At 41.4% G+C, this 25,775-nt stretch overlaps 1 protein-coding gene across 3 annotated transcripts; it reads right to left on the reverse strand.

Moving 5' to 3' along the window:
- Window positions 1-2,957: 2,957 nt before the first annotated feature.
- Mtpap (mitochondrial poly(A) polymerase) lies at window positions 2,958-25,775 on the reverse strand. 3 transcript variants are annotated; one of them, XM_057787925.1, is made up of 10 exons: window positions 25,618-25,680; window positions 20,136-20,252; window positions 18,477-18,649; window positions 17,487-17,720; window positions 15,871-16,095; window positions 13,186-13,397; window positions 10,826-11,052; window positions 6,146-6,238; window positions 5,989-6,062; window positions 2,958-5,230 (listed from the first exon to the last, which is right to left on the reverse strand). In XM_057787925.1, exons 4-10 carry the CDS (start codon window positions 17,643-17,645, stop codon window positions 4,871-4,873), a joined length of 1,350 nt encoding a protein of 449 aa, XP_057643908.1. In that variant the 5' UTR covers window positions 17,646-17,720; window positions 18,477-18,649; window positions 20,136-20,252; window positions 25,618-25,680; the 3' UTR covers window positions 2,958-4,870. The 3 variants fall into 3 exon arrangements, with proteins under 3 accessions (XP_057643908.1, XP_057643907.1, XP_057643909.1); XM_057787924.1 differs by lacking the exon at window positions 20,136-20,252 and having other exon boundaries at window positions 25,618-25,775; XM_057787926.1 differs by lacking the exons at window positions 18,477-18,649; window positions 20,136-20,252; window positions 25,618-25,680 and having other exon boundaries at window positions 15,871-16,099; window positions 17,487-17,614.

Consider the following 25,775-nt stretch of genomic DNA (forward strand, 5'->3'; position numbering starts at 1 on the left):
TCCAAAATGCTTCAGATTTCAGTCACTCCGATGGGAATGACAAGAGAATTTTGTTTTGTTTTTTGAGACAGGGTTTCTCTGTAGCTTTGAAGCCTGTCCTAGAACTAGTTTTGTAGACCAGGCTGGGCTTGAACTCTGAGATATGCCTGCCTCTGCCTCCCGAGTGCTGGGATTAAAGGCATGTGCCACTACAGCCCAAAGATGCTTTGGTTCTTGAGCCCAGGTCTCCATGGAATCCTGGTTGGCTCTGAATTTCTCACTCCTTCCACCTCTGCCTCCCTAGTGCTGGGACTGAAGGAGTGTGCACTGCTCCCAGCTCTCAAGTATACCTTTTAATTTCTTTTAAAGTTGCATGTGTGAGTATTTGTGCATGAGCATGTGGGTGCACAGCCTGTGTGCAGGCCAGAGGTCAACGCTGTTGTCTTCCTTCAGATAGGATCCCTCACTGGACCTGCAGCTCTTTGGCTGGACTGGCTGGCCCCAGGTTCCCAGGACCAGCCTATCTCTGCCTGCCCACCCCGCCTCAAGGTTGCAGCACCTTTATGGGGACTGGGACGCTCACGCTTGCCCAGCAAACATTTTACCTACTGAGCTGTCCACCAGCCTGATACTCTTTCTGTTGTAGGAGGAAAATGTTTTAACATACACTCATGCAATGGAAATAATAAAATAACACTAAGATGGAGGATTCTCTGCAGCAGACACTGTCTGGGAACTGCTCCATCGGAATTCCTGAAGCTCACTGTCATGTTTATATCCTTTGCAATCTGTACGCGCAAATAACTGGACTCACCGTGGAAACCAAAATAAGCCTTCTAAATATTCCAAATAAACATCCCAATGCCACACCAAGGTGAAAAATGATTTCTAGAGATGTTTTATTCTCTTCCAAGTATGTATTACAAAGAGGTCCTGATTAACACAGAACCCTATGATCCGTACATCCTGCCAGGGACTCCTACAGCTTTCCCCTTCAACAAAACATAAAGTGAGAAAGATTCATGCAAAACCAAAGCCAAACTTCATCTACGTTGAGCCTATGCCATTCACTTTGCTATTAAGACTAGCTGGTGAGAAGGAACAATCAACTGAAAACACCGGGCATGCCTGGCACAAAACTCTTACCATAGAAAAGACCCATATTTGGCAGTCATCAGTCTTTCAAGACTTAGTTATGGCTTCTACTGCTCAAATCAACACTTAGACCAAGTCAGTTTGGGGGAAAAGGTTTGCTTCATCTTCTGCTTCCAGGTAATAAATAGTCCATCACTGAGGGAAGCCAGGGTAGGAACTAAAGCAGGACCCTGGAGGCATATTGAAGCAGAAATCATGAGCATTGCTGCTTACTGGCTTGTTCCTCATGTCTTCTTCAGCCTGCCTTCTTATACCATCCAGGATCACCTGCACAGGGTGGCATTGCCCTGAGGACTGCACAATTCCACATCAATAATTAACCAAGAAAAAATCTGACCTGCGACAAGTCAGTCTTACAGAGGCATTTTATCAATTAAGATCTCCTCTTCCAAGATATATCTAGGTTTGGGTCAAGTTGGAAAAAAAACAACAAAACTAAACCAGCACATGACCTCACTCAATTTTAACTCTAAGCAGTAATATAGACCTCTAGGTCTCTGATATTTTCTCTTTCGGACTCCCATTCCCTTTGCTGAGATAATCCGCAGTCTCTCACTGTCTACCCACTCTCTCTACAAGACCTACCTTTGGTGATCTGATCAGAAACGCAATCTATAGCATTTTGAATGATCCATTACCAGTTAGACTGCATGAAGGCACAGTGACAGCTACTCAGTGCCTGATGCTGCTCTGGGAGCTGCTGCCTCTGCATGACTGCACCTCCCCATGGCTCTGGTGCAGATGTCTCTCATCTTATTCAGACATGCAGACACAGCCTTCTCCTACTGCCTCACCAGCAGGCTAGGAGTTCAAAACGACGCCTCTGAAGCTTTTTAATCCCAGGAACATAGGGGGATTAGAAGAATCTAATCCCTGCTGACAGTGTACAGTGAAGACAGGCAAACAGAAATGACAACAGGAAGGCCATTTTTTTCCAATTGTCCTTACTCCCCTCTCTCACACACATGAATACTGACTGTGAATGGCAGATACATTGCTTTCCCAGACTGCCTTGGGCCACTTCTCATTTCCCAGACCAATTCTGGCTGATTATCAAATTTGCTAAAGATAGGCAACAACCTCAAGACTATTCTGCTGGGTCACAGAACTTTGAATAATGCAGAGCTCAAATCAATTTGATCTAGGTAATTCATCAAAATTATTTTCATGTACTCAAGAAAACCAATGTAGGCAAAAACTACACATGAAAGCCTAGTCACACCTAGGGAAAAGCTGAACTTTTCTTTATCCTTGTAATTAATTTCAATTCAGTAAGACCAATGTCAAATCACTGATATATTATTATAATGAAATAAATTAGTAAAACCCAGCAGTGGGCTGGGGAGATGGCTCAGTCAGCAGAGGAGACATAAAGACCTGAGCTGGTCCCCAGTACTCACACAAAAGCTGGTACGCAATGCGCATCTGCAGCTCCAGTGCCAGGGAGACCCACAGGGTCCCAGGGCTTTGCTGGCCCAGGTTAGCACATCAACCCGGCACGACCGCACATGCACAGACACACACACACAACGGAGCTGTGATATACTAAAGATATGAGGAAATACATTATGTGTAGCCTATATTCAGTTAAATACAGCTTAAAACTATTTATTATGGAGCTCAGATATAGCTCAGTGGTAGAGTGTCAGCCTAAATGGAATGTACACGGATCCAGGCATAAAGTAATCCCAGTAGTAGTAACACACACACACACACACCACCAGCAACACATACACCCCAGCCACAGACACACACACAAAACACCTACTTTGCTGTAACAGGACAGGAATGTTTATAAAAACCTTTATTTTAAAATTGTATACTAAAAGTTTTAGCCAGGTGTAGGACTCACATCTGTAATTCTAGCACTTGGGAGACAGAGGCTGGAGTTCAAAGTCATTTTCTGCTACACAGTGAGCTCACAGTCAGTCAGAGCTACATGAACCTTGTCTCAAAACAGAATTTGTACATTAAAATTCATCACATAATTACATCTTGATGTGAAAAGACAGACTATCAGTATCAAGGTAAAAGAGAATAGGTTAAAAATTTAAAAAAAGAATATTCACATACATACACCTTATATGCTTAAATAACTTTAAAATCTACACAAAAGAAAATGTGCGGCTAGAGAAAGAAAGTCACTTCAGCTGGAAACGTTCAGAGTTGCTTTACAAACCAACATCAAGCTCTACCTCACACAAAGAACTCCAAGAACAAAGGAAAGCAGCCTTTGCTGGGTACCGCCGGTAGAAGAAAGCTGCTGCTTGCTTGGCATCGGCTCTGAGTGGCGAGAGCACACCCTGTGAGCAGATTCGCTTCAGAAATCCACAGTTGCAGATTTCCTCAAATATCCCAAGTTCATTAGAATTCTGTTCTAAAACTTTAAAACCACTACAAGGTCCAAGTTTGAATTTTGAGTAGCAGGAAGAATAACTGTAGACTATAAACTCTGAAGAGTAGCAGCTAGGGCCTAGGACTTACATTGATGTAAAGTGTTTGCCTGGGACAATGTCCCCAAAGTCAAGAGAGCAGCAGCAGCATCGCTAAGTACAGGGTGAACATCCCTTATCTCAAACAACCAGAAAGTCCCTGAAGTGCTAAAACTCCAGGGTGGAAAATCGTGAGCCACTTTCACAGATAACATCAGTAACAAATAACAGCAGGGCTACATGTCCACAGAGCATGGAGACATGAATGCAGTGCGTGGACCTGGTCCTGCCTCCAAGGTTCGTCATTAGGCACACACGTAGAGGTTAACTGTCTGCTGCATTTGGGATGCCGGGGGTTCAGCCTGTAGCACTAACTGTGTCAGGCGTTGACCAACACCTTTCCTACACCTCAGCTACACATCCTAGAGCAGTGGGCACTATTACTACTCCCATTCTGAGGCTGTAACAACCTCAGCCAAGGACAGCGACCTGCCATGAAGCCAAGTTTTAACTCTAGACCATTGATATCTCTAGGAAAGCTACTACACAGAATACAATACGTCTCTGTAAATGTATTTATTTCTTACATAGAGATCTCAAAAAGAGAAGTGAAGAAATATTAGAAATACTATTCACATTTCAGTAGAAATGGTTTTATTTTTGGAAACAAAAATAAAATTAGATTTCTAAACAAAATATAGTTTAAAGCACAATATATCCATAATTTACATATCTGACTTAGAACAAGGATGTCGTGACTGTGTCGGGAGCTGCTAAGCTGTCAACAACCCGGAAAGTCACAGCTGCACTTTACCTCTCTCTGGATGTATGTACGCAGCACGGAGGGACCTTTGGGGGGTAGGTCGTACGGGGAGGGGAGGGGAGGGCAGGGCTGGTGGGAGATAGAAACCAGAGAGGGTGCTCAGGGAGGGTGGGGAAGGCTCACAAAGAAGGGTCTATACAGGAGCCCATTGTGAAACCCATTACTTTGTATAGCAATCAAAAAACAAAACACCTAATAAGAGAACTCTGGCTGAAAACACAATATAGATATTAAAGAGTATTACCAAATTTTGGAATTTTATTGCATTCATCACCTGTACATGGGGATAATGAGTTCAAATATGTCTCTTACATATTCTTTGCCACTGATATTTTAATAAAATTTCACCTGATTGGAAAGAAATATTCAGAACTTCAGGTCAAGTAAAAGTGTAATGAGATGGTGACAAATGGCATCAGATAAAAGTTAAGGCCTGTCAAAGTTCCATGGCAGTTCTTCCCGGGATCCAAAGCAGTTGCCATTATGCCTGTGTATTGATTGTTCTCTTTCCACGGGTGCCTTTGGAAATGTCTGTACTGTTACTTTTTATGGATGCTAACAAGCCTTTGACTTTTTCACTCATTAGCTTTTTCTTCTTCTTGGAGAGAGATGGGTAGGCTGTCCCAGGAGGCAGCAGGAGGGCGGCCAGCCCCCAGGGCTGCTTACTTGAAGGGGAAGGCTGACCCTTATCTTCCTGTTCTAAGATCCAGGCACTGTCTCTGGCCAAATCCACAAATTTCTGCAGCTGGCTCTGACTCACATTCTTGCTTATGTTGAGAGATGTCTCAAAAGGGTTCTGGATGTGCAAAGGAGAGGAGTCGGGCTTGTTCTGCTCCCTTCCCTACAGACGACAGAGAAGAAACATACATGTAAGAAGGGACACACAAGGCCAGCGGAAGTCAGACAGCAAAGAACTGCTTTCCCAAGGGTCCTGGCTACATATGCATTTATACGAGTGAGTATATAACCAGCTTTTCCTTTTCCCACGTAGTTTGTGGTATGCTGTGAAGAAAACTACTTAGGTTTATAATCTATGAATGATGATATCAATGCTCAGGTGATAAGTATCTGGACTAGGTCAACAACAAAAATCCTCTTCACATATTACAACTACTTAAAAAGAGAAGGGCTTGGAGAGAGGAAGGGAAAAAAGAGAGAATATAAATAAAGTCAATCTTTATAAAGTGGCATGTGCTAAATTAGGCCCCAACAGCTGAAAGTGAGGGAAGTAGTAAAGTCTATCCATCCTTAGGATGTCCAGAGTCAGCACACACCTGTAACCAAACAAGTCCAAGGCCAACAGGATGTACTTAGCAAAATTTGTCTCAAAAATAAAATAAGATAAATTCTTCCACTGAGCACATCTTTATTTTAACCAACTATATGTGAACTCTGGGGACGCTATGCCACATCTTGAAGGAAGTCTTAGCATCAAGACAACAGCAGATGACAGAGCTCAGTCGAGCGCCACAGCCCATCTCAGTTCTGTCTCATGACCCTTACTCGGACCTGAGCATTCTTTAGAGTGCTTTAGGAAAAATCTAATTAAAACTTTGGTAGAGCAGAGTTAGTTTGTAACAAATGCTGACACATTTTTACCTGTCGAATATTTATAGAATTTTTATTGAAAGCGAAATTGCCAAAATACTCAAAAAATTCCTTCAGTAGTAATTCTGCAAGAAAACAAGATAAAGAAAGTAAGAGGAAAATCTGTATGAATCTGAAAAAGAACAAGAAGAAAGGAAAAAAGACTTACCTAATGTTTCTGTGTTTCCCGAAGGTTTAATTTTACACAAGTCCCGGATAAACGTACAATTGTTCCCGTCTAGGACACATCTATCTTCAGCATCTTAAACACACAGAAGCAGAGTGTCACAGTGTAAAGTATTTCCTATCTCAGAACAGGAGTTAAATACTGACGTCCTACTATTAATTAATCATGTTCATAGATTTTAAAACCACTTAAAAAGGATTTGAGATGATCAGACAACAGAGAAAATAATGCTACATGTCCCTCATTGTACTAAAATTAACTTCTAGCAACTCAAAGCTTCTAATCTATCTTTGAACTAATCAGTTTTCTAGTTAAAAATGAAAACATGCAGTTTCTACTTTCTGATAAACAAACATCAGAGTATCATTAGTCGGCAATTGATTTTCTTTTCCATCCTTAACACTGTTTTTGCTTTGATCCAATGGCACAAACTAGTTGTTCTAAGAGGCTAAATTAGACCACCCATTCACTTTCCTACTGGCATTGTATCATGAGACATAGTCACTGTCTTTACTTTGTTAAGTCAACAGGCACCATGGAACTGCTCACCTACTCTCACCCCTATCCCAATACACAACGTACAGGATGATTCTCCAAAGCAAACTGGAGTCTCACAGATCTAGCCTGCAGTACCTCCTGTCTGAATGCTTCTGAATTCAAGCCACCTACTGAACTCACCTCACTGCATTTTGACCACAGGCTGTCACCAGACTGCCCAGTTTGACCCATAACCATATCCATTCTATAGCAGACACTTAATAATCTGAATGACTGTGGAGGCCTACATTCCCCAGGGAAAAACTAGAAAGAGATAATAAGGTCCCTTCAAACCTGTCTCCTTTTTATCTGGTTCTTACATTAAAAAAATTTAAAAAAAAGCAAATAAATTACTGACATATTTCCTATCCCCCAATGTTATGTGTTCTCCTGCTAGTTTGCATCTGGAATATCTGCCAAAGTCCCATTTGTTGGAGATTTACTATCAGTTTGGTGCTCTTGGGAGGTGGCAGAAACATACTGAGGACATGCACGTCTTGAAGGAAACATGGAGACTTATCTCTTCCTCTTGCTCATGTTCCACACCCTACAGAGCTAGTGTGCATCCTCCACTACAGTGTGCAGCCTTACACATCCACCACACAGCTATATCAACACTTCTACTCCTATGAAATCTACATACATGCTTTTTAATAAGTCAAGAGACTGACAGCTTAAACATTCTGTGGCAGCATAAGTCAAATATATTCACCATCATTTAACTGTTATGCCTTTTTTCCCCAGGAATGTCTCTGACTTAAAATATTACTAATAAAGGAGTCCCATGGAAGCCCCTAAACAACCAGGATATTGATTGCTCTCCACAGCCTGATAGTAAGGACTTCCTGCTGAAAACAACTCCTGCATAGCTCACTGATGATGGAGAAGCCAATCTGGTGTCTACCTAGAACCTTTACCCCTCTGACCAGTGTTCACAGTACTAGAAGTGCTCTGTACACTATGCGAGGAGAAAGGGAAGACCAGCCTAGCTACAAACTCTGGTGATGGTGACCTGCCTGCATGATACTCTGGTGCAATAGTGGTACAAAAGTCGTGAGAACACCCAGCCACACTAACTGTCTGGAACTAAGGCCCACTCCATGAGATGGAACCCATTCCCGACAAGAACCTAAGCCTGGACAGGTCCTGGACCCAAGGGGAAAACCAAATACAACTGTTCTGCTAAAAGAACGTAGCAATTAAATGACTACTAATGACATTCTGCTATACTCATAGATGAGTATCTCGCTCAGCCATCATCAGAGAAGGTTCCTCCTTCAGGAGATGGGAACAAACAGAGACCCATAACTGAACAATGTGCAGAGAGCAGGAAACCTTGGAACACTCAGGATGTTTTCATCAAATTCAGAGAACTGCAAAGAAAGGGCAGAAAGACTGTAAGAGGCAAATGGGATGAAGACAACAAAGAAACAAGACCACTAGACACAACAGGACTGAGTCACATAAAAGGATTCAGAGAGACTGCGGCACAAGCACAGGGCCTACAGGTCTAAATTAGATAGGTCCCAGTGCTGAGAGAGGAAGTAGACACAAGCCGCCATCCCTCACCCCGCAGAAGCTGTCTCTAATTGATAACTCAATTGAGTTTCACTGGGTACACAAAGCTGTCTTTGGAGGGCTGCTGTCTCATGCTGCATCTTTTCCCTTACAGACCCTTTGCTTACACAGTACAGATTCCAGTTTTGTTTCCATGGGTTTTCTGTGTGTGCAAATGTGTGTGTCTCAGCATTTGCACTTGTTTCTTGTGCTTTCTTCAGCTCCATTTTTCCATGTTTATTTTTACTTAGTCATATTATTTATTATTATTTTAGCTGCCTATTTGTATTCTAATGAGGTAAAGAAAAATTGTTGATTTGGGTAGCTGGGGAAGTGGGGAGCATCTGGGAGGAATGGGGGGAGGGTAAACCATAATCAAAATATATAAAAATCTTTATTTTCAATTAAAATTACTAACAGAAAAATGAGCCACACTAAAAATATTTCTATAAATAAATATCAACAAAAAAATCCAGAAACTTTCTCTATTCATTTTCCTTTTCACTAAAAAGATTTTATAGAAATATTGAAACTTGAAAGCAATTTGATTTAAGGTAAAATCATCTTTGTTTTTTTCCAGACCTTGCATTCAAGCCTAACAAATGTTTTGTTTTTCTAATGTTTCCTCTTCTTTCTCTCCCTCGCTCTTTTCCTACTTTAGGTATCTCCCAGACAACATGGACAAAGGCCAACAAGATAGGCATCAGCCACCTTAACTACTAAAATGGAAGAGGGGTGAAGATTTGGTGGAGAAAGGGAGAAGTTAGTGGAAGGTTGGGGGAGCAGACAAGTGTGACCAGAATGTATTACGTACATTTATGAAATTGTCAACTAACTCAAAACAGGCAGACAGATAACTGAACTAAAGCTTGTAGGAAATCAACTCTTCTTGAGTACCCACAGAGTGCTTTGTAGATAGACACGGCAGGTCTGAACATTCTGAATGAAAGGGAAAGAACTAAAATGACTTTAGAGAGAATACAATTGTAGCAATCACATTAGCCACATCAAGTTCCAGTATTACAGCACATCAAGTACTGTGGAATTGTGCGGTGGGGGAGAGAGCAACTGAAGAGATTCACCAGTCTAGAAATAGACCCACACAAATATGGGCAATTTATTGCCATTGATCTTGGTCAAGGTACAAAAAGAACTAAAAAGAGAAAGTGGACCTTGATTTCAAAGCAAATAATACAAAAATAATTGAACATTCACACGTCAAAAAGAACTTGAATGGATCACAGGTCCAAGTGTAAAACTATAAAACTTACCAAAAAAAATTTAAGTTCATTGTGATGACCTAGGGTTAGGAAGGATTTACAAAGTTTTGTAATCTATTAAAAAAAAAAAAAAAAAAAAAGCTGATTTATTCAGACCCACCACAATTAAAGGGCAAATGCCAAAAGAATCAAATCCCATGGGTCAGTAGGACTTTCAAAAAGTGGAGTACATCCCCCAAAGTTCGTAAAAACAGATCTGAGTCCTCGCTGCAGAGCTACTGACTCAGACACTCTGAGAAACTGAACGCGGTTTTGGTGACTATGCTATGGAATGACAGCGGTAGCAACAAGATATGCAAATGGAACAGCTCAGGCTCAAGGAAGCTGACAAGAAAGGCCCATCAGAGGATGATGCGCAGGCAGCAGCGCAGGTGGAGAGGGGCGTGGTGACCTGACCTGCGATCAGCAGGATGGGAGGATGCCCACAGGCGTCAAGGGTGGAGGGAAAAGGGGGAGGAGGGTCACAAAGGGCAAGCACAGGTGCGGACAATGTGAGCTTTGGTCTCAGCCTGGATTCTGAGCAGCCTACAACAAAGTTCGAGGAGTTCTGAAAGATGCCCCAGGAATTAAAACACAAGCAAGAAAACAAAATAATTTTAGAGAGAACTCCCAAGATATCTTACAGTTTTTGACTTTAACACTGTTTTTATTCTTAGCCACAGACTTAGTCGACATTAATACTAACCTTACTAAAACCAGCAAACAGGAACGCCATAACTTTTTATGCACACGAAGAAGAAAAGTATTCTGATAAGTTCACCCCAAAGTGGTCTCCACTACACTTTAATAGACATTCGTCTAAGAAAAGTTCTTCCATAGTGATTTTAAAACCAAAAACTAAAAAGTAAATCCTGCTTTGCTCTGACTGACAGCCATACCTACAATGTATTATAGAGAACCAACTGCCAATCAACCTGAAATCAACAGTTGTACTGACTGACAGCCATACCTACAATGCTTTTTCTTAGGTCTCAGACTGGGTCAACGAAGTGAGAGGCTTCAGCTGTTCCAAAGCTATGGTAAATTTCTGCCAACTGACACCATAAGGGGACAACTCTCAATTCCAAAGGCCTAGCTAGACAACACCAGTTCTTATGACCAATGATGAATACACACACAGACACACATACACACCACTTTAAAATTTAGATTCAGTATTAAAATTTATTCATTTCTTTTTAGATTTAAAAATCAAGAAGTAAATGACATGACTTACAAATATACATGCTTTGATATTACATCATAAATGTCAACCCAGTGTCAAGAGGAAGGCCACTTCTAGTCTTACCTGCTAGGGCTTTTAGGGAATCCAGAGTTGGAAGAATGGGGGGCGATCTTCTCTGGAGGAAAAAGATGACCATCACTGTTAGGGAGAAGTTTGTAATCCACGCACCAGGAATACTGCTTGTTAACGAATGTGCTCGAGCCCAGCATCGCACACTGAACACCAAGGCTCTGACTCTTGAATCCAGGGAGCCATATATATAAAGGAGTTCAGAACTTTTCAAAGCAATACTTCAAAACAGAAAAGGTAAAACAGAAAACAAAAAAATCTTCAAACCCAGAGTTAGGGTACAAATCAAATAAAAGACAGACAACTGGGAACAGATCTAAGTATCTCACTGTCTTTTGCTTATATTTTGAACACCATAATTAAACCAAAAGCATTATGCAGCCAGACATGATGGCAAGCACCTGCAATCAGGTGGAAGGTGGAGGCATAGGGACCAGGAGCTGAAGGACAGCCCCAGCTATAGAGCAAGCCGGAGACCAGCCTGAGTTACATCAAACCCTGCCTCAAAACCAACCAACCGCCACCACTGTGTATTCAAAATGTTCAAGTCAATATAAATGCTCGACTCTCAGCACAGGCACCGCAACTCCTACACTCTTAAAACCAGAGACACCCACAATCAAGCTCTGAAACAGACTGTTTTATAAAGTCAAGTTCCTAAACATGGTTTTTTAAGTAAAAAGTGCAATGTCTAAGGCTTCTTCGTAACTGACACTGTAGACAGGAACACTGTTTCTGCATTGAAGTCTCACACCTTACTTATCCAGTCCTTTGCAAACAAGCTGTTCTACCCAGGAAAACATTCTACTCATTTGATCAGGAAAAGTATTGTCCTGAAATTCCTAGTTGTGGAGGGATCAGGTGCGGGCAGGTACTGGGAGAGATACAGGAATGGGGGGGGGGGGCATTTCATGGGCAATGTGGAAGCCTACTGCAATGGAAACTCCCTGGAATCTGTGAGGGTAACCCTAGCAAAGACCCCTAGTAATGGGGGATACAGAGCCTAAAGAGTCATTTTCTGTAACTAGGCAAGGCTTCCAGTGGTGGGACTGGAGCATCAACCCAGACACAAAACCTTTTGACCTACAATCTGCCCTGCCTCCAAGATGTGTTGGGGTAATAGTGGCCAACCAATGGCAGGTCCATAGGGAGTATAGGATGTACTTTAATTTTATATTAAACTTGGTTAAAAAACACAATGACATTATACCACATGTTACTTGAGGGCAGTCCAAAAGTACTCAGCACCGACTTGACAGGAGAACTAAATAAAGCTGCTCTAAGCTAGACCTCCAGTCACAATTACTCATCTAACAAATAATAGGTGCCCGAGTAAGGAATAGACTCATCAAATTACAGTGAGCCCAGGAAAAGTGTTCAGAGTATAAAAGAACTTGTTCTTCACAGCCCACTTTTTCCTAAGCTACTGGGTGGTTAGCTAATACAGCACTAATACACTGAAGAGAAACTTAAGAACCTCAAGCTGTTCTGAGCATTTTCTGATCCAAGCCATCACATACTACCTTAGTATTCAACAGAGACAATGCCTAGAGACACTCAGGTGTCAAACTGAAGATTTACTTCTATTTTCTAACATAAAACAGGCAGCACAGGGTAAGAGTACATTTCAGTGGTAAAGAGCACTGGCTTCTTTTCCAGATGATCCAGGTTCAATTCCCAGCACCCACATGGTGGCTCACAACCCTCTGTAACCCTAGTCCCATTAGACCCGACACCCTCTCTGGCCTCAGGAACAAGGCGCACATGAAGTACACATGAAGCACATGCAGGTAAAACACACGTATGCATTAAACAAAAGTAAAACAACTAAAGGAAGGAAAGGGGGAAGGAGAGGAGAGAGGGAGGGAGGAGGGAAGAAAGGACAGAAGGAGGAACAGTATCTCACCGTCCTATTAACATCTTAACATAATACTCTAATATTTTGTTTAGGAGTATACTAAACAGTATATTAAGCAATAATACTAAAAAAATTTCTACTTTATAATCTAACTGTTCACCTTTTTAAAAAACGTTGACAGTTTTGACATAACTTAGGATGTAGCCCAGGCAGGCCTCAAATACACAATCCTCCTGACTCAGACTCCCCAGAACTGAGATTACAGGGGTGAGCCATTATACCCAATTTAGTGAGTTTGCATTAAGACAGACAGATAAATGATAGACGGATAGACAGACAGACAGACAGACAGATAGACACACACATATACAGGTTGGTCAGTAGGTCATTACAGAAGTATGTCTAAAAGAATTCTGAGCTATTTTTAAACAAGAAAAGTTTTAAGTTGATACCTTAGAATAGTCACAATAAAGTGAATAAATTTGCGAGGTCATACCTATTGTTAGTAGTCAAGTCACACTGAAATCCAGAGGCCTGATGGGAGAATCTCACGAGGGGACATCGAGCATTTAGTATTTTCTGAACACCCACGCAGCCAGGGCCAAAGTTGTCAAGGCACTCTCCTATTACAGACAGGATCTTCTGGGTTGCAATCCTTTCTGAAGGAACATTTTTCACTTGAAATTCCATCAAAAAATTCCCTGCATTCTAAATATAAAAATATTGATAATCATGAGGAGATTTTTGGAAAAGGGAGTTTTTTAAACTTTGGGGAATGAATGGTTTAGAACTTAAAGAGTCTAAAGAACCTCTGGCAAAACAAATCAACACTGAGACACATGCAACCAAAGCAAAACAGACTCAAGGGCGCTTGGCGGCCTTAAGAGTTTCATAAAGTATGAGGTGCTAACTTGCAAAACCCTGACTTTCTATAACCAACATGCACACTACAGTTGAGTGTGTACATTAAGTACGAATACACACAGAATCACTTACCACATACATTCTCTGCACATACATACACATGCCCTTTCCACTCAGCCACTGCACCTCAATGGACCTATTAATTCACAGTGTGGGGAGAATACAGGCAGAAAAAGAGCAGATCAACAAGAGAAAACAAGACTGAGAGGCTTCCTTAGATAGAAAAGGTTAATGGAAAAGTAAACAAAGAAAAATGTCAAAATGTCATTCATCAAACAAAAAAATATATATATATCAATACATCTGAAATCAACTCATCCCAGGATGGCAGACCAGAATCAGAGTGGACAGTAGAGAGTGAGGCTGGACACATGGCACTACAAAAAAACAAAACAAACACACAAAGAAATAAAACTCTTCTGAGCAGCAGACGCAGAGGCAGAGCGTTGGAGCTATGAGGAATGGCCAGGAAGACAGATAGTGAAGCTGCTCTGGGCATGTGTGGAGGACGAAGCCCATACGGTGTGCTCTGTATGTAAGCAGAGACTCCCAGATCATTTTTAGGTAGAGACAGAAAAAGCCATAAAGGTTCACACCTCAGCTATCTATGGGGACACAAAGAACAGGCAGAGAGAGTGACAGGCAGCCTGGCTGCTGGGGAGTGGTAAGTAGAGCTGTCACTGGATTCAGTTCAGCAAGCGACAGACAGCTGATGAGTAAACCCAGAGATCTGGGAGACTGTCTGTTACCAAAGCGTAAATGCGTTTAGATGAACAATATAAAAAGCAAGAGGATGAACAATATAAGAAACAAGAGAACACATAGGCTCATCAGATCAACAGACCCTGCACAGAAATAAAACAATGTAATTATGGAAGGTGCAGATGATGGAAAACACATCCAACAATGGGCAAAGGTAGGAGACTCTCAAATAAAACTCAGACAGAGTGGGGCGAGGGAGACAGCTCCTTTGGTGTCTACACACAACCAGTGCTTGCTGGTCAGCTTAACTAGCCAATCCCTGAGTGCTGAATTCAGTAAGATGCTGTCTCAAGACAGAGGAGAGACATAGGAAGATGCCCCATGCTGAACTCTGGCCTCCACAGACAAGCACACACATGTGCATGTACCACCCCATGTGCACTCACATTACACACTCAGAAAAAACTGTAGGACAGCTAACTCCATGAGTGCTTCTCATATGGCACTACATGGTGGAAGAAAATCTAATGAAGAAAAATACAGAAACTAAGCATACAGCCCAAACCAGCCAGTCAGACAACAGGAAAACACTACTTGGGACACAGTTACTAATTTTCACTTCTATTGCCTAAATCTTGCAACATACATGGCTTTCTATCAGAAAAAGCCAAACTAAAGAAAACCAAAGGCAGATGTAAGCTTACTATTTCATTCTAAGGTTTTGTGTGTGTGTGTGTGTGTTAAGTTCATTGGCACATTTCATAAACAAATTCAGAAACACTGAAATTTATTATTTCAATTAGCAAGTGACTATCCATTTATTCCTCAGTAAACAACCTGTTAGTCCCTGTCCATCACTGGGCATCATACACCGTAGTTTAGACCTAGAAATTGGGTCAACACACACTTCTAATTCCCTCAACTTAGGCTGAAGAATAAAAGCCACCAGACAAAGAACTATAAAACAAGGTGAAGTGCCAACAAGTTCAGAATTGCACAAACTACAACAGCAACATTTTAGAAACTGGGCAAATTTAAGAGTACTTAAATTGTTACTATTAATTTTTCTATTGGTAAATCTATGATAATATTAAATAAAGATATATTCTTAAACCCATAATCCAAAAAAAAATCTTTTTTTTTCTTTGAAACAGTTTCTCTGTGTAGCACAAGTAGAAGGGACATGGTAAGTGACTCCATGTTAGACCAACACAAAGAAATACTTTACAACTCCAAATAATCTCTAGTAGATAAACTTCATTCTTCAGTCATCTTTACTAAGTTAGAAATCAACAGCTATAACTTTATTAAGGTTCAAAGATTTCCTAAATTTTCTGATTTCTTATAATGGTACATCTGGCCTCTGCACACATACCCATGCACACACACCTACATTCCTGGAGCTTGTGCCACCCTATCTAGCTGGACACTGAGCTCTAGTGAGGGAGCCTGTTTCATAAAATAAGGTGGAGAACATTTAAGGAACACACACACACTTACAAATGTGCACATATATACCACACACACAAAATTAACAAATTTATATAATTATTACCTTGTGAATACTGGGTTTTCCAATTTCATCTAAATCTAAAAACATGTCCAAATCACATCCTAATTTGCCAAATGTGTTCACTGAGGAGCCAAAGGGCCGAATGACACAGCCGGGAAAATATGCAGCAGCTATGTCCTCAATGAGTGAGCAGGTGAGATGGCGGAGCCGGACATTTTCCTCTGTGAGCTGGAAGGTCTTCAGGAGAGTGTGCAGCTGATCGTCTATCTAGCTGGCCAAAGAAAAAGCAAAAATACATAGATATTTAGGTTTATACAATAATGTCATTTCCACTGCTTTGGAGATTTACCTCAAAAACACATTATTTTTTCCTTTAGTCTTAAAGTAGATTTGAAAAATAAACATTTTGCATGTGTGCACTCACACAAGTGTGCATATGTGTGTATGGGGATGTGTATGTGGTACATTAGTGTACACAGGTGCTTTCACCTCTTCATTCACGAGGAGATCAAAGGTCAACATTGGGTGTCTTCCACAATTGCTGTCTATCTTATTTTTTGAGACAGGGTCTCTCTTTGAACCTACAGATCACCATTCTAGCTCGACTTGCTTGCCAAGATCCACCATGCCCATGCCACCATCCCTCTGCTGGGATTGCTGGCACACATGATGCTCTGATTTCACATGGGTGCTAGGGATTCAAACCTGGGTCCCCACACTTACATAGGAGCAGTTTTTCCACTGAGCCACCCCCCAACCCTTAAAAGCTGATTCTTAAAAATACTACTAAAAGCACTAGTAAAATACAACTTGGTTAAACTACTCTTTGCAGGCAAAAAGTATAAAGTACTGTTTTTAGAAAAAGTCAGAAATTACCCTTAAAGAGATAAAAAAAAAAATAGCCAAGCAAATACACATTTTAAAGTACATCTTGACCAAATAGATAAAGTCTGTGAATACAAGAATGGTGGCTTGTAGTAAGGATATGTAATACTGCAATTCACTGCACTGAAAGAAATCAGGAGGAAAAATAAATCAGAATTTTGATATCATAAAGCAGTTGCCAAGATAACCTCACAAGCTAAACTCAGTAGCTGTCTGACAGGCTAAGAGTCTATCAACTCTTAGCAAAAAGCTGTCCTTGGTATCACTATGTATCCATCATCAACTCTCACCTAGCAAAACTAAACACAGTACCTTCTAAACATCAATGTAACTGTGGTGTGGGAAGTCCTTCTGTCTATGTGTTGCTTTTATTGGTTAATGAATAAAGCTGTTTTGGCCAGTGGCTTAGCAGAATAGAATTAGGTAGAAAAACTAAACTGAATGCTGGGAGAAAGAAGGGGAGTCAGAGAGAAGTCATGTAACTGCCACGGAAACAGACGCCTCTACTGGAGCCCACTGAAACTTTGTTGGTAGGTCATGACCTTGTAGTGCACAGATTAATGGAGATGGGTTAGTTTAGGATATAAGAGCCAGCTAGCAATACACTTAAGCTACTGGCTTAAGCAGTGTTTTAATTAATACAGTTTTGTGTAATTATTTCAGGTCTGAGCAGCAGGGAATGAACGAGTAGCCTCTGCCTACATAACAAAGTCCCAGAACTTTTATAATGCACAAATATACATTTAAAAATCTGAAGTTACGTGAAAACTCACGCTTTCTGCATAATTCAGCAATTCAAAGAGTTTCTTGCTTGAAGGAGGCGACTGGTTGCTTGTCTGTGCACATAACTGCTCAGGTATCTGATTAGATAGATTCTTCAGCTTTAAGTTCAAAAAACGTGACTTAAATGGAATTGCAGACTCTTTGCTCATGTTTGGAGTATGTGCTTCACTCTGCAAAGAGTTTACACTGTCTTTTTGGCAAAATTCTACAACAGCATAAAAACCCTGGATGAAAGGCATGAGAAAAAGAAAAAAAAAGAACATGTTTCATAATGTTATAGTCAACGCATAAATACAGCATCTTTAAAACAATGATACCGTTACAAAATACAATTTGATTTTATAAATGGTACAATTCGAATACAACTCATTACAAGTAAATTAGGAAAAGAAACATGACAGTGGCCTGAAAAGAGCACTGTAACAGGACAGCACAAGCTCAGATCTCCCTTTCTGCCACTATCTAAAGCACCAGACTCTAGGGCAGCGGTTCTTAAAGCCATGGCTTACCATCAAATATCCTGTATACCAGATATTTACACTATGATTCATAACAGTAGCAAAAATTTCAGCAATGAAGTTGCAACAAAATAATTTTATGGTTGGGTCACCACAACATGAGAAACTGTATTAAAGGGTTGCAGCGTTAGAAAGTTGAGAAGCACTGCTCAAATGTCTTCAGATTATGGAATCGCTCCATTAAATGTTACTAACAATTCCAGCTTGCTTTTCATAATGCTGGGGACTGAACCCCGGGTCTCCAATATGTTAGACAAGTGTTTCATTACTAAGCTATGTATCAGGTACAGTTCTAAAACACAACAATAAGGGTTCTTTTTCTCATAACACAAGGAGGGAAAGCCTCATTAAAGAAATCAAGGAACAGGTTGAATACCAAGAGATCTTTGTTCACATACTACAAAAAGCAACAAAAACTACCTCCAAAAGCATGACCATCAAGTTAGATATTTAGATACATACAAAGCTCTCATAGAAGAAATGTTTATTAATTGGTCCATGCTGGGATAAATACTTGAGAAACTTTTTCTCATTGATATTATTTGGGCAATGTATCAAAACAGTCCGCTGAGCCTGTTCTCTTCTCTCCTTCTGCACCTCAGAGAATCTCTTTTGGGGGATCTTGTCTTCAGAGCCTACAAATGAGACAAAAACATTTCTACTAATACACACATAAAATTTAAAACACATGCTGATAAAGTATATGAAGATTATACATGTGATTAAAATAATTTTATCCTAACCACATATTTAGAATTTATTTATTTGTTGTTTGTGCACAAACATGTCTATGCATTGGCACACATGTGGCGGTCAGAGGACTTTTGGGGTAAGTTCTCTTCTTCCACTAAGTGGCTTATAGGGACAAAACGTAGATGATCAAACTTGGCCATTGGCACCTTTTTAATCTAACTTTTAATGTTTATTAAGACAGATTAATCCCAGCACTTTAATCCCAGCACTGGGAAGGCAGAGACAGGTAGATCTCTATGAGTTTGAGACCAGCCTGGTCTACAGAGCAAGTTCCAAGACAGGCACCAAAGCTACAGAGAAACCAAACTACAGAGTGTCTCAAAAAACCAAAAAGGTACTCTAGCCCTGGTTGGCCTGGAACTCACTATGTAAACAAGGCTGGCCTTAAACTCAAGAGATCCTCCTGCTTCTGCCTCCCAAGTTCTGGGATTAAATGTGCCACCACATTTGGTTTATTTTACTGTTTTCTGTGGCTATCAATAAAATTGTGATTTGGAATACTTGAGATACAATGCTGAAAATGGTTCTGCAAGACCCTAAAAGCAAAAATAATAAACCATTCATTTACCACTTACTTACACACACACACACACACACAACAAAACCTGTACAATCCGTAATACTGAAAAACATAAAGGAAATTAATACAAGTCTAAGTATGATGATCATAAGGCACTTAACATACTGTAATGAGTTACTATAAAAAATTTTCTCCATCTAAAGTCTTGATCTGGCTCAAACAGTTAATACCCAGTTGCTGTTGATTAAGCACTCTATCACAGGGAAATTAAAATCTAAGGTTAGAGTGTGCTCCAGTTAATGCAGTGGATCCAATCCTCATTACAACATAAACTGTATATGAAAAGTACCTTTTCATATTGTCAATGGAAAGAGAGAGATTGGGGTTCATGACAGTGCAAGCTGCGGAACCCTAAACTGTCCTCATCAGCACCAGCTCAAAGCCAAGTCTCTTATGGCATACCAGAGAACTCTGGCTTTGACCTCGCTCATCATTTTCAAACAAGCAGAAACATCACTCTTATCCCTCCTGTACGAGATACTGAAGACACACTCTTTCATGTGTGCCCGCCTCTCCACTCTGTGTCAGTTTTCAACACTCATCTCAGGTCTGTGCCATCACAACATCCATCTTGTTTTGTCCCACTTATGACTGCTCCACATTACTGCCAAAATGATCTCTTCTACCTGTAAAGTCAAGTCTAAATAACACAGCCTAAGCTGCCTCCTTCCTCCTCAACATCATACCTTCTGTCTCTGCCCTCAAAGTTCTCACATATGGCACTGCCCACACAGTTACCAGCACATGCTAAGAACCTTCTGGCTTTCAACCCCTGTTGGAATGCCCACCTGCTCACTTTCTGTCTGGCCAACCTCCATTCAGCCTTCAAATTTTGCTCAGGTGTATGAAGACTTCTGTCACTCCACAGCAGACTATCTTCCACCTGTCTTCCCCCACTTCAGTATCTACGAAGGAGTGCAATTCATAGGGTCGTTATGTAATTCTAGTTAGCAGTGGGAAGACTACCTTCCTCCATGTTAAGGACAAAGACTACTCTACTTCCTGTCAATCTGAGCTTAGCCTTGGACTGCTCTTCCTCTCTGCCCTCATTTTCTTCTCTTTTTATGCAATAACCTCTGCCTGGACCACCTCACCACTTTTTGGGTATAATTACCTCTTAAACATTCTTGCTTCTGGTTTTTACTGAGGCTAAATTGGTGTTCAATTGCTTGCTATAAAAGTAAATTAAACAGTATAAGACTGTATAAAATAAAAGCATAAGTAGCTTCCTGGCCAAGGTACACTTTCTTCTCTTTTGAGCTTCTGGTTACTCGGCATGCCCCTCAAGAGTTTGCACATTCATTGAGCTACATTATCCAGATGATACAAAAGTGCAACAAAATCTACAGCAAAGGAAGAGCATGGCCTCAAAGTCAGGAGAGTGTTATTTATGTTTCTGCCACTGGACAGATGGGAAAGCTTGAACTGGAAAGTCAGACTTGCTTTTTTTTTTCTTCTCATCTATAAAAAGGAGTCAGGGATGAGGAGATGGTTCAGTGGTGTTACAGAAGTTTGGCTGGTTTTTTGTTTTGTTTTGTTTTTTGAGACAGGGTTTCTCTGTAGTTTTTGTACCTGTTCTAGAACTAGCTCTTGTAGACCAGGCTGTCCTCAAACTCAGAGATCCGCCTCTCAAGTGTTGGGATTAAAGGTGTGCGCCACCACTGCCCGGGTAGCCACAAAAGTTTAAAGAACATAATTCAGATACCCAGAACCCAAGGAAATGCCAGGCAGGTATGGAGGCACTGTCATAGATAGAGGGCTGGTTCCCAGAGCAACGACTGACTCAAGTCACTTCTTCAGGCTCTGGGCTTGATTGAGATCCTGCCTCAGTAAACAAGGCGTAAGAGCAATGCCAACAGTTCTCCATATCAACCACATCCTCGTACCCACATGCACTCATGCTCATACCCACATGCCCACACCCGTGCACAACACACACAAAGAAAATCCATACAAGAGACTTCAGCAGAATCCTTATTTGAATTTGCAGGGTTAAGAATTTCTAACAGAAGCAGCTTCTCTTAAACCCAATCCAATCACTATTTCAACATGCAGCAAATTTCTTGCAAACACCATCACACCATACAAAGTTCTTAGGATGGAAGAAAGGTTCAGTGAGGATGGAATCTCAATGGACAAAGTGTATACATTTAGATGGTTCCTGTTAAAACAATGGATGCATATCTGCTACCAAACAGGTTAAAGTGAAACACTAAAAGAATAGACGCTTTCACAGGGAGAGGGATCCAGGGGCCAGGAAAACTGGCTGTTCAGTAGGCTTTGGTGCATTCAGCCTCCAGTGATATCTTATGGGCATTGCACTGGCTAGTTTTATGTCAACTTGAGATGAAGACCCCTCAATTGAGGAATGCCTCTATCAAAACTGGGCTACAGGCAAGTCCTTAGAGCATTTTTTAAATTAGAGGTTGATGTCAAAGAGACCAGGTCATTGTGGATAGTATCACCTAGTGCTGGCAGTTCTGGGTGCTATAAGAAAGTAGACTGCAGGAGCTGGCACTAATGGTCTTGTGTGCTGTGCTGCAGCTGCTACTGCAGGGAGATAATAAATAGCTTCGGCAAGCTGGGAAACCACAACATAAAGTGGATCCAGAACAGGGATGCGGAGGCAGGACTAAGCCAGGGACCTAGGCCAGAGCAGACCTGAGACAGCAAACTCCACAGGAGCAGGTACAGGGGAGCAACCGCTGAGTGAGTGGGCCAGGGCCAGAGATCTCTGTGGGTCCGGGTGTGAATCTAGGACCTTCGAGGCAGCAGACCTGAGCCAGGACCCCTACTGGTCCAAGCGTGAGTCTGGGACCTCTGAGGAACTAGGCCTGAGCCAGGACCTCTGCAGGTCTGGGCATGAGTCTGGGAACCCCAAGGGAGTAGGCAAGAACCAGAGAGCTCTGAGGAAGTAGGCCTGAGACAGGGCCTCTGTGGGTTAGGGCTTCGGTCTGGGACCTCTGAGGGAATAGGCAGGAACCAGAAAACTCTGTGGGTCTGGGCCCTCCAAGAGAGTAGATCTGAGCCAGAAACCATTGCAGGATCAACCCTAAGCCAGGGACCTCCGCAGGAGTGGATCCAGACCAGGAACATTTACAGAAACAGGTCTGAACCAGCAACCTAGACCAGAGAAGGCCTGAGGCAGTGAACTCCACAGGAACAGAGCAAACCCTGGGAGCTCTGAGAGACCTCCAGGAATACAGAGTGACCAATGGGTAACTGGAACCGTGACTCTGACTGCAATATGAGGAGCAACCATCTGAACATTAGATCCACTGGCACCTGGAAGACTGATCACCAGATCACAGACAGCCCCAACTACACCAATTAGAGAAAAAGAAGAGTAGACAATAAGAACACATGCAAACCATAAAGAGCAACATGACACCAGTAAAATCTAGTGAACCTACAACAGCAAGACCTGAACAACCAACAGATGCTACAGAAGAAGCAGAGGAAAATTACCTAAAAATAACTTCAGGAGAATGTTTGAGACTCTTAAAGAGGAAATAAGAGATTCCCTCAAAGAAATGGATGAAAAGACAAACAAAAAATTGGAAAACATCATCAAATCCTTTAAAGAAAACCAAGAAAAAGCAATCAAATATATGAAAGAAACTATTCAAGACTTGAAAACTGAAATAGAGACAATACCGAGGGAATTATAGAAACAGAAATCATAAGAAAACGATCAGGAACCACAAATGCAAGCATAAACAGCAGAATACAAGAGATGGAAGAGAGACTCTCAAGCGCTGAAGATACAATATAGGAAATAGACTCATTAGTCAAAGAAAACATTAAATCTAACAAAGCTTAACACAAAATATCCAGGAAATATGGGACACCATGAAAAGACCAAACCAAAGAATAAGAGGTATAGAAGAAGGAGAAGTTCAACTCAGAAATATAGAACATATATTTAACAAATTCATAAAATAAAACTTTCCCAACCTAAAGAAAGATACGCCTTGAAGATACAAGAAGCTTACAGAATACCAAATAGACTGGATCCAAAAAAAAGTTCCTCCACCACATAATAATCAAAACTCTAAACATACAGAATAAAGAAAGAATATTAAAGCTGTAAAAGAAAAAGACCAAGTAACATATAAGGCAGACCTATCAGAACTACACCTGACTTTTCACTGGAGACAATGAAAGTCAGAAGGTCCTGGTCAAGCGTTATGCAGATATTAAGAGACCACGGATGCCAGCCCAGACTACTATACCCAGCAAAACTTTCAATCACCATACAAGGACAAAACAAGATATTCCATGACAAAACCATAACCAATACCTAGCCACTAACCCAGCCCTACACAAAATACTAAAAGGAAAACGCCAACCCAAGGAAGTTGGCTACATCAACGAAAACAGACAATTGATGATCTCACATCAGCAAATCCCAAAGAAGGGAAAAACACACAAATTAACATCACCAACAATGAAAACTAAATTAACAGGATGTAGCAATCACTGGTCATTAGTATCCTTTAATATAAATAGACTCAACTCACCTATAAAACGACAACTCACCTAAAATGATTGGATACGAAAATAGAAGCCATCCTTCTGCTGCATACAACATGTAGAAGAATAAAAATAGGCCCATCTATCACCATGCACAAAACTCAAATCCAAATGGATCAAAGAACTCAACATAAAGCCTGTCACACTGAACCTCATAGAAAAGAAAGTGGGAAGTACACTTGAAAGCATTGGCACAGGAGACCACTTTCTAAATATAACCCCAGTAGCACAGACACTGAGAGAAACTATAAATGGGTCCTCCTGAAACTGAAAAGCTTCTGTAAATCAAAGGACATGGTCAATAAGACAAAACGACAACCTACACAATGGGAAAAGATTTTCACCAACCCCACATCAGACAGAGGTCTGATCTTCAAAATATACAAAGAACTCAAGAAATTCATCATCAAAAGAACAAATAATCCAATAAAAAATGGAGTACAGACCTAAACAGAGAACTCTCAAGAGAGGAATCTAAAATGGCTGAAAGACACTTAAGGAAATGCTCAACATCCTTAGCCATCAGAGAAATGCAAATCAAAACTCTGAGATTCCATCTTACACATGTAAGAATGGCCAAGATCAAAAACACTGATGACAACTTATGCTGGAGAGGTTGTGGGGTAAAGGGAACACTCCTGCATTGCTGGTGGGAGTGCAAGCTGGTACAACCCCTCTGGATGTCAGTGTGGCGATTTCTCAGAAAATTAGGAAACAACCTTCCTCAAGACCCAGTAATACCACTTTTGGATATATATATCCAAAGGATGCTCAATCGTGCCACAAGGACATGTGCTCAACTATGTTCACAGCAGCTTTGTTTGTCATAGCCAGGACCTGGAAACAACCTAAATACCTCTCGACGGAAGAATAAAGATGATGAGGTACTTATACAGTGGAACACTACACAACAGAAAAAAAAAGTCATCCTGTAGTTTACAGGCAAATGAATGGAGCTAGAAGACATCATTTTGAGTGAGGTAACCCAGACACAGAAAGACAATTATCGCATGTACTCAGTCATAAGTTGGTTTTAAACATAAAGCAAAGAAAACCAGGCTACAAATCACAATCCCAGAGAACCTAGTCAACAATGAGGACTCTAAGAGAGACTTACATAGATCTGCTCTACACGGGAAGTAGAAAAAGACAAGATCTTCTGAATAAATTGGGAGCGTGGGGACCATGGGAAAGGGTTGAAGGGGAGGGGAGAGGCAGGGATGGGAGCAGAGTAAAAATGTAGAGCTCAATAAAAATTAATTAAAAAAATAAAATAACAAAAACGAAAGTAGACTGCGTGAGCCGTGAGCAAGCCAGTTAGCTGTACTCCTCCATGGTCTCTGCATCAGCTTACGCTCCAGATTCCCGAGCAGTCTGAGTTCCTGCCTTGGCTTCCCTCAATGAAGTGAGGGGGGGAAAAAGTAAAAAAAAACCTTTCCTTCCCACGTTGCTTTTGGTCAGTACTAGTAACCCTAAAACAGATTACCAAAAGATACGCTGGAGTCAGGAGTGGGGCAAACGCCACTGGGTGCCAACTTTGTTACTCCCATCGCACAGGAGCTCTGTGCTGAACTACAGACACTCGCCGACTGTGTTCCTGGTCTAATGTCTCACTGCTGAGCGCGGGAAGTCGTCTTCACAGCGACGAACGCCCCGCTGGCTTTCTCAGGCCTCGGGGGTCCGGCCCCTGGCCCGCGCCGCTCGCCCTCCGCCCGCCTCGGCCACCCCACGCACCTGTCTCCGCAACGCCTAAAGGCTGCTCTTCGCTCCCGAAGTTCGCAGCTGCAGTCCCTGGACAACTGAAATGCCTGGGAATAGAACGCTGGACGTGGCTCCTTCTCTGGGAATGCAGGGGCAAACGGGTCAAAAGCCCCACGCCGCGAGCCGCCATC

The sequence above is a fragment of the Chionomys nivalis genome, chromosome 13, assembly GCF_950005125.1.
Source record: "Chionomys nivalis chromosome 13, mChiNiv1.1, whole genome shotgun sequence".
Lineage (NCBI taxonomy): Eukaryota > Metazoa > Chordata > Mammalia > Rodentia > Cricetidae > Chionomys > Chionomys nivalis.

What these genes read in the sequence shown, in the direction of transcription:
- Mtpap (XM_057787924.1), bottom strand. Translation starts at nt 25,774, where the DNA reads ATGGCGGCTCGCGGCGTGGGGCTTTTGACCCGTTTGCCCCTGCATTCC. An exon ending in ATTTCTTCTATGAGAGCTTT is followed by an intron (nt 17,721 to 18,476) that starts GTATGTATCTAA and finishes CCTTTCATCCAG; the next exon opens with GGTTTTTATGCTGTTGTAGA. An exon ending in GACTTGACTACTAACAATAG is followed by an intron (nt 11,053 to 13,185) that starts GTATGACCTCGC and finishes TCTGTTTTGAAG; the next exon opens with TATTGCTTTGAAAAGTTCTG.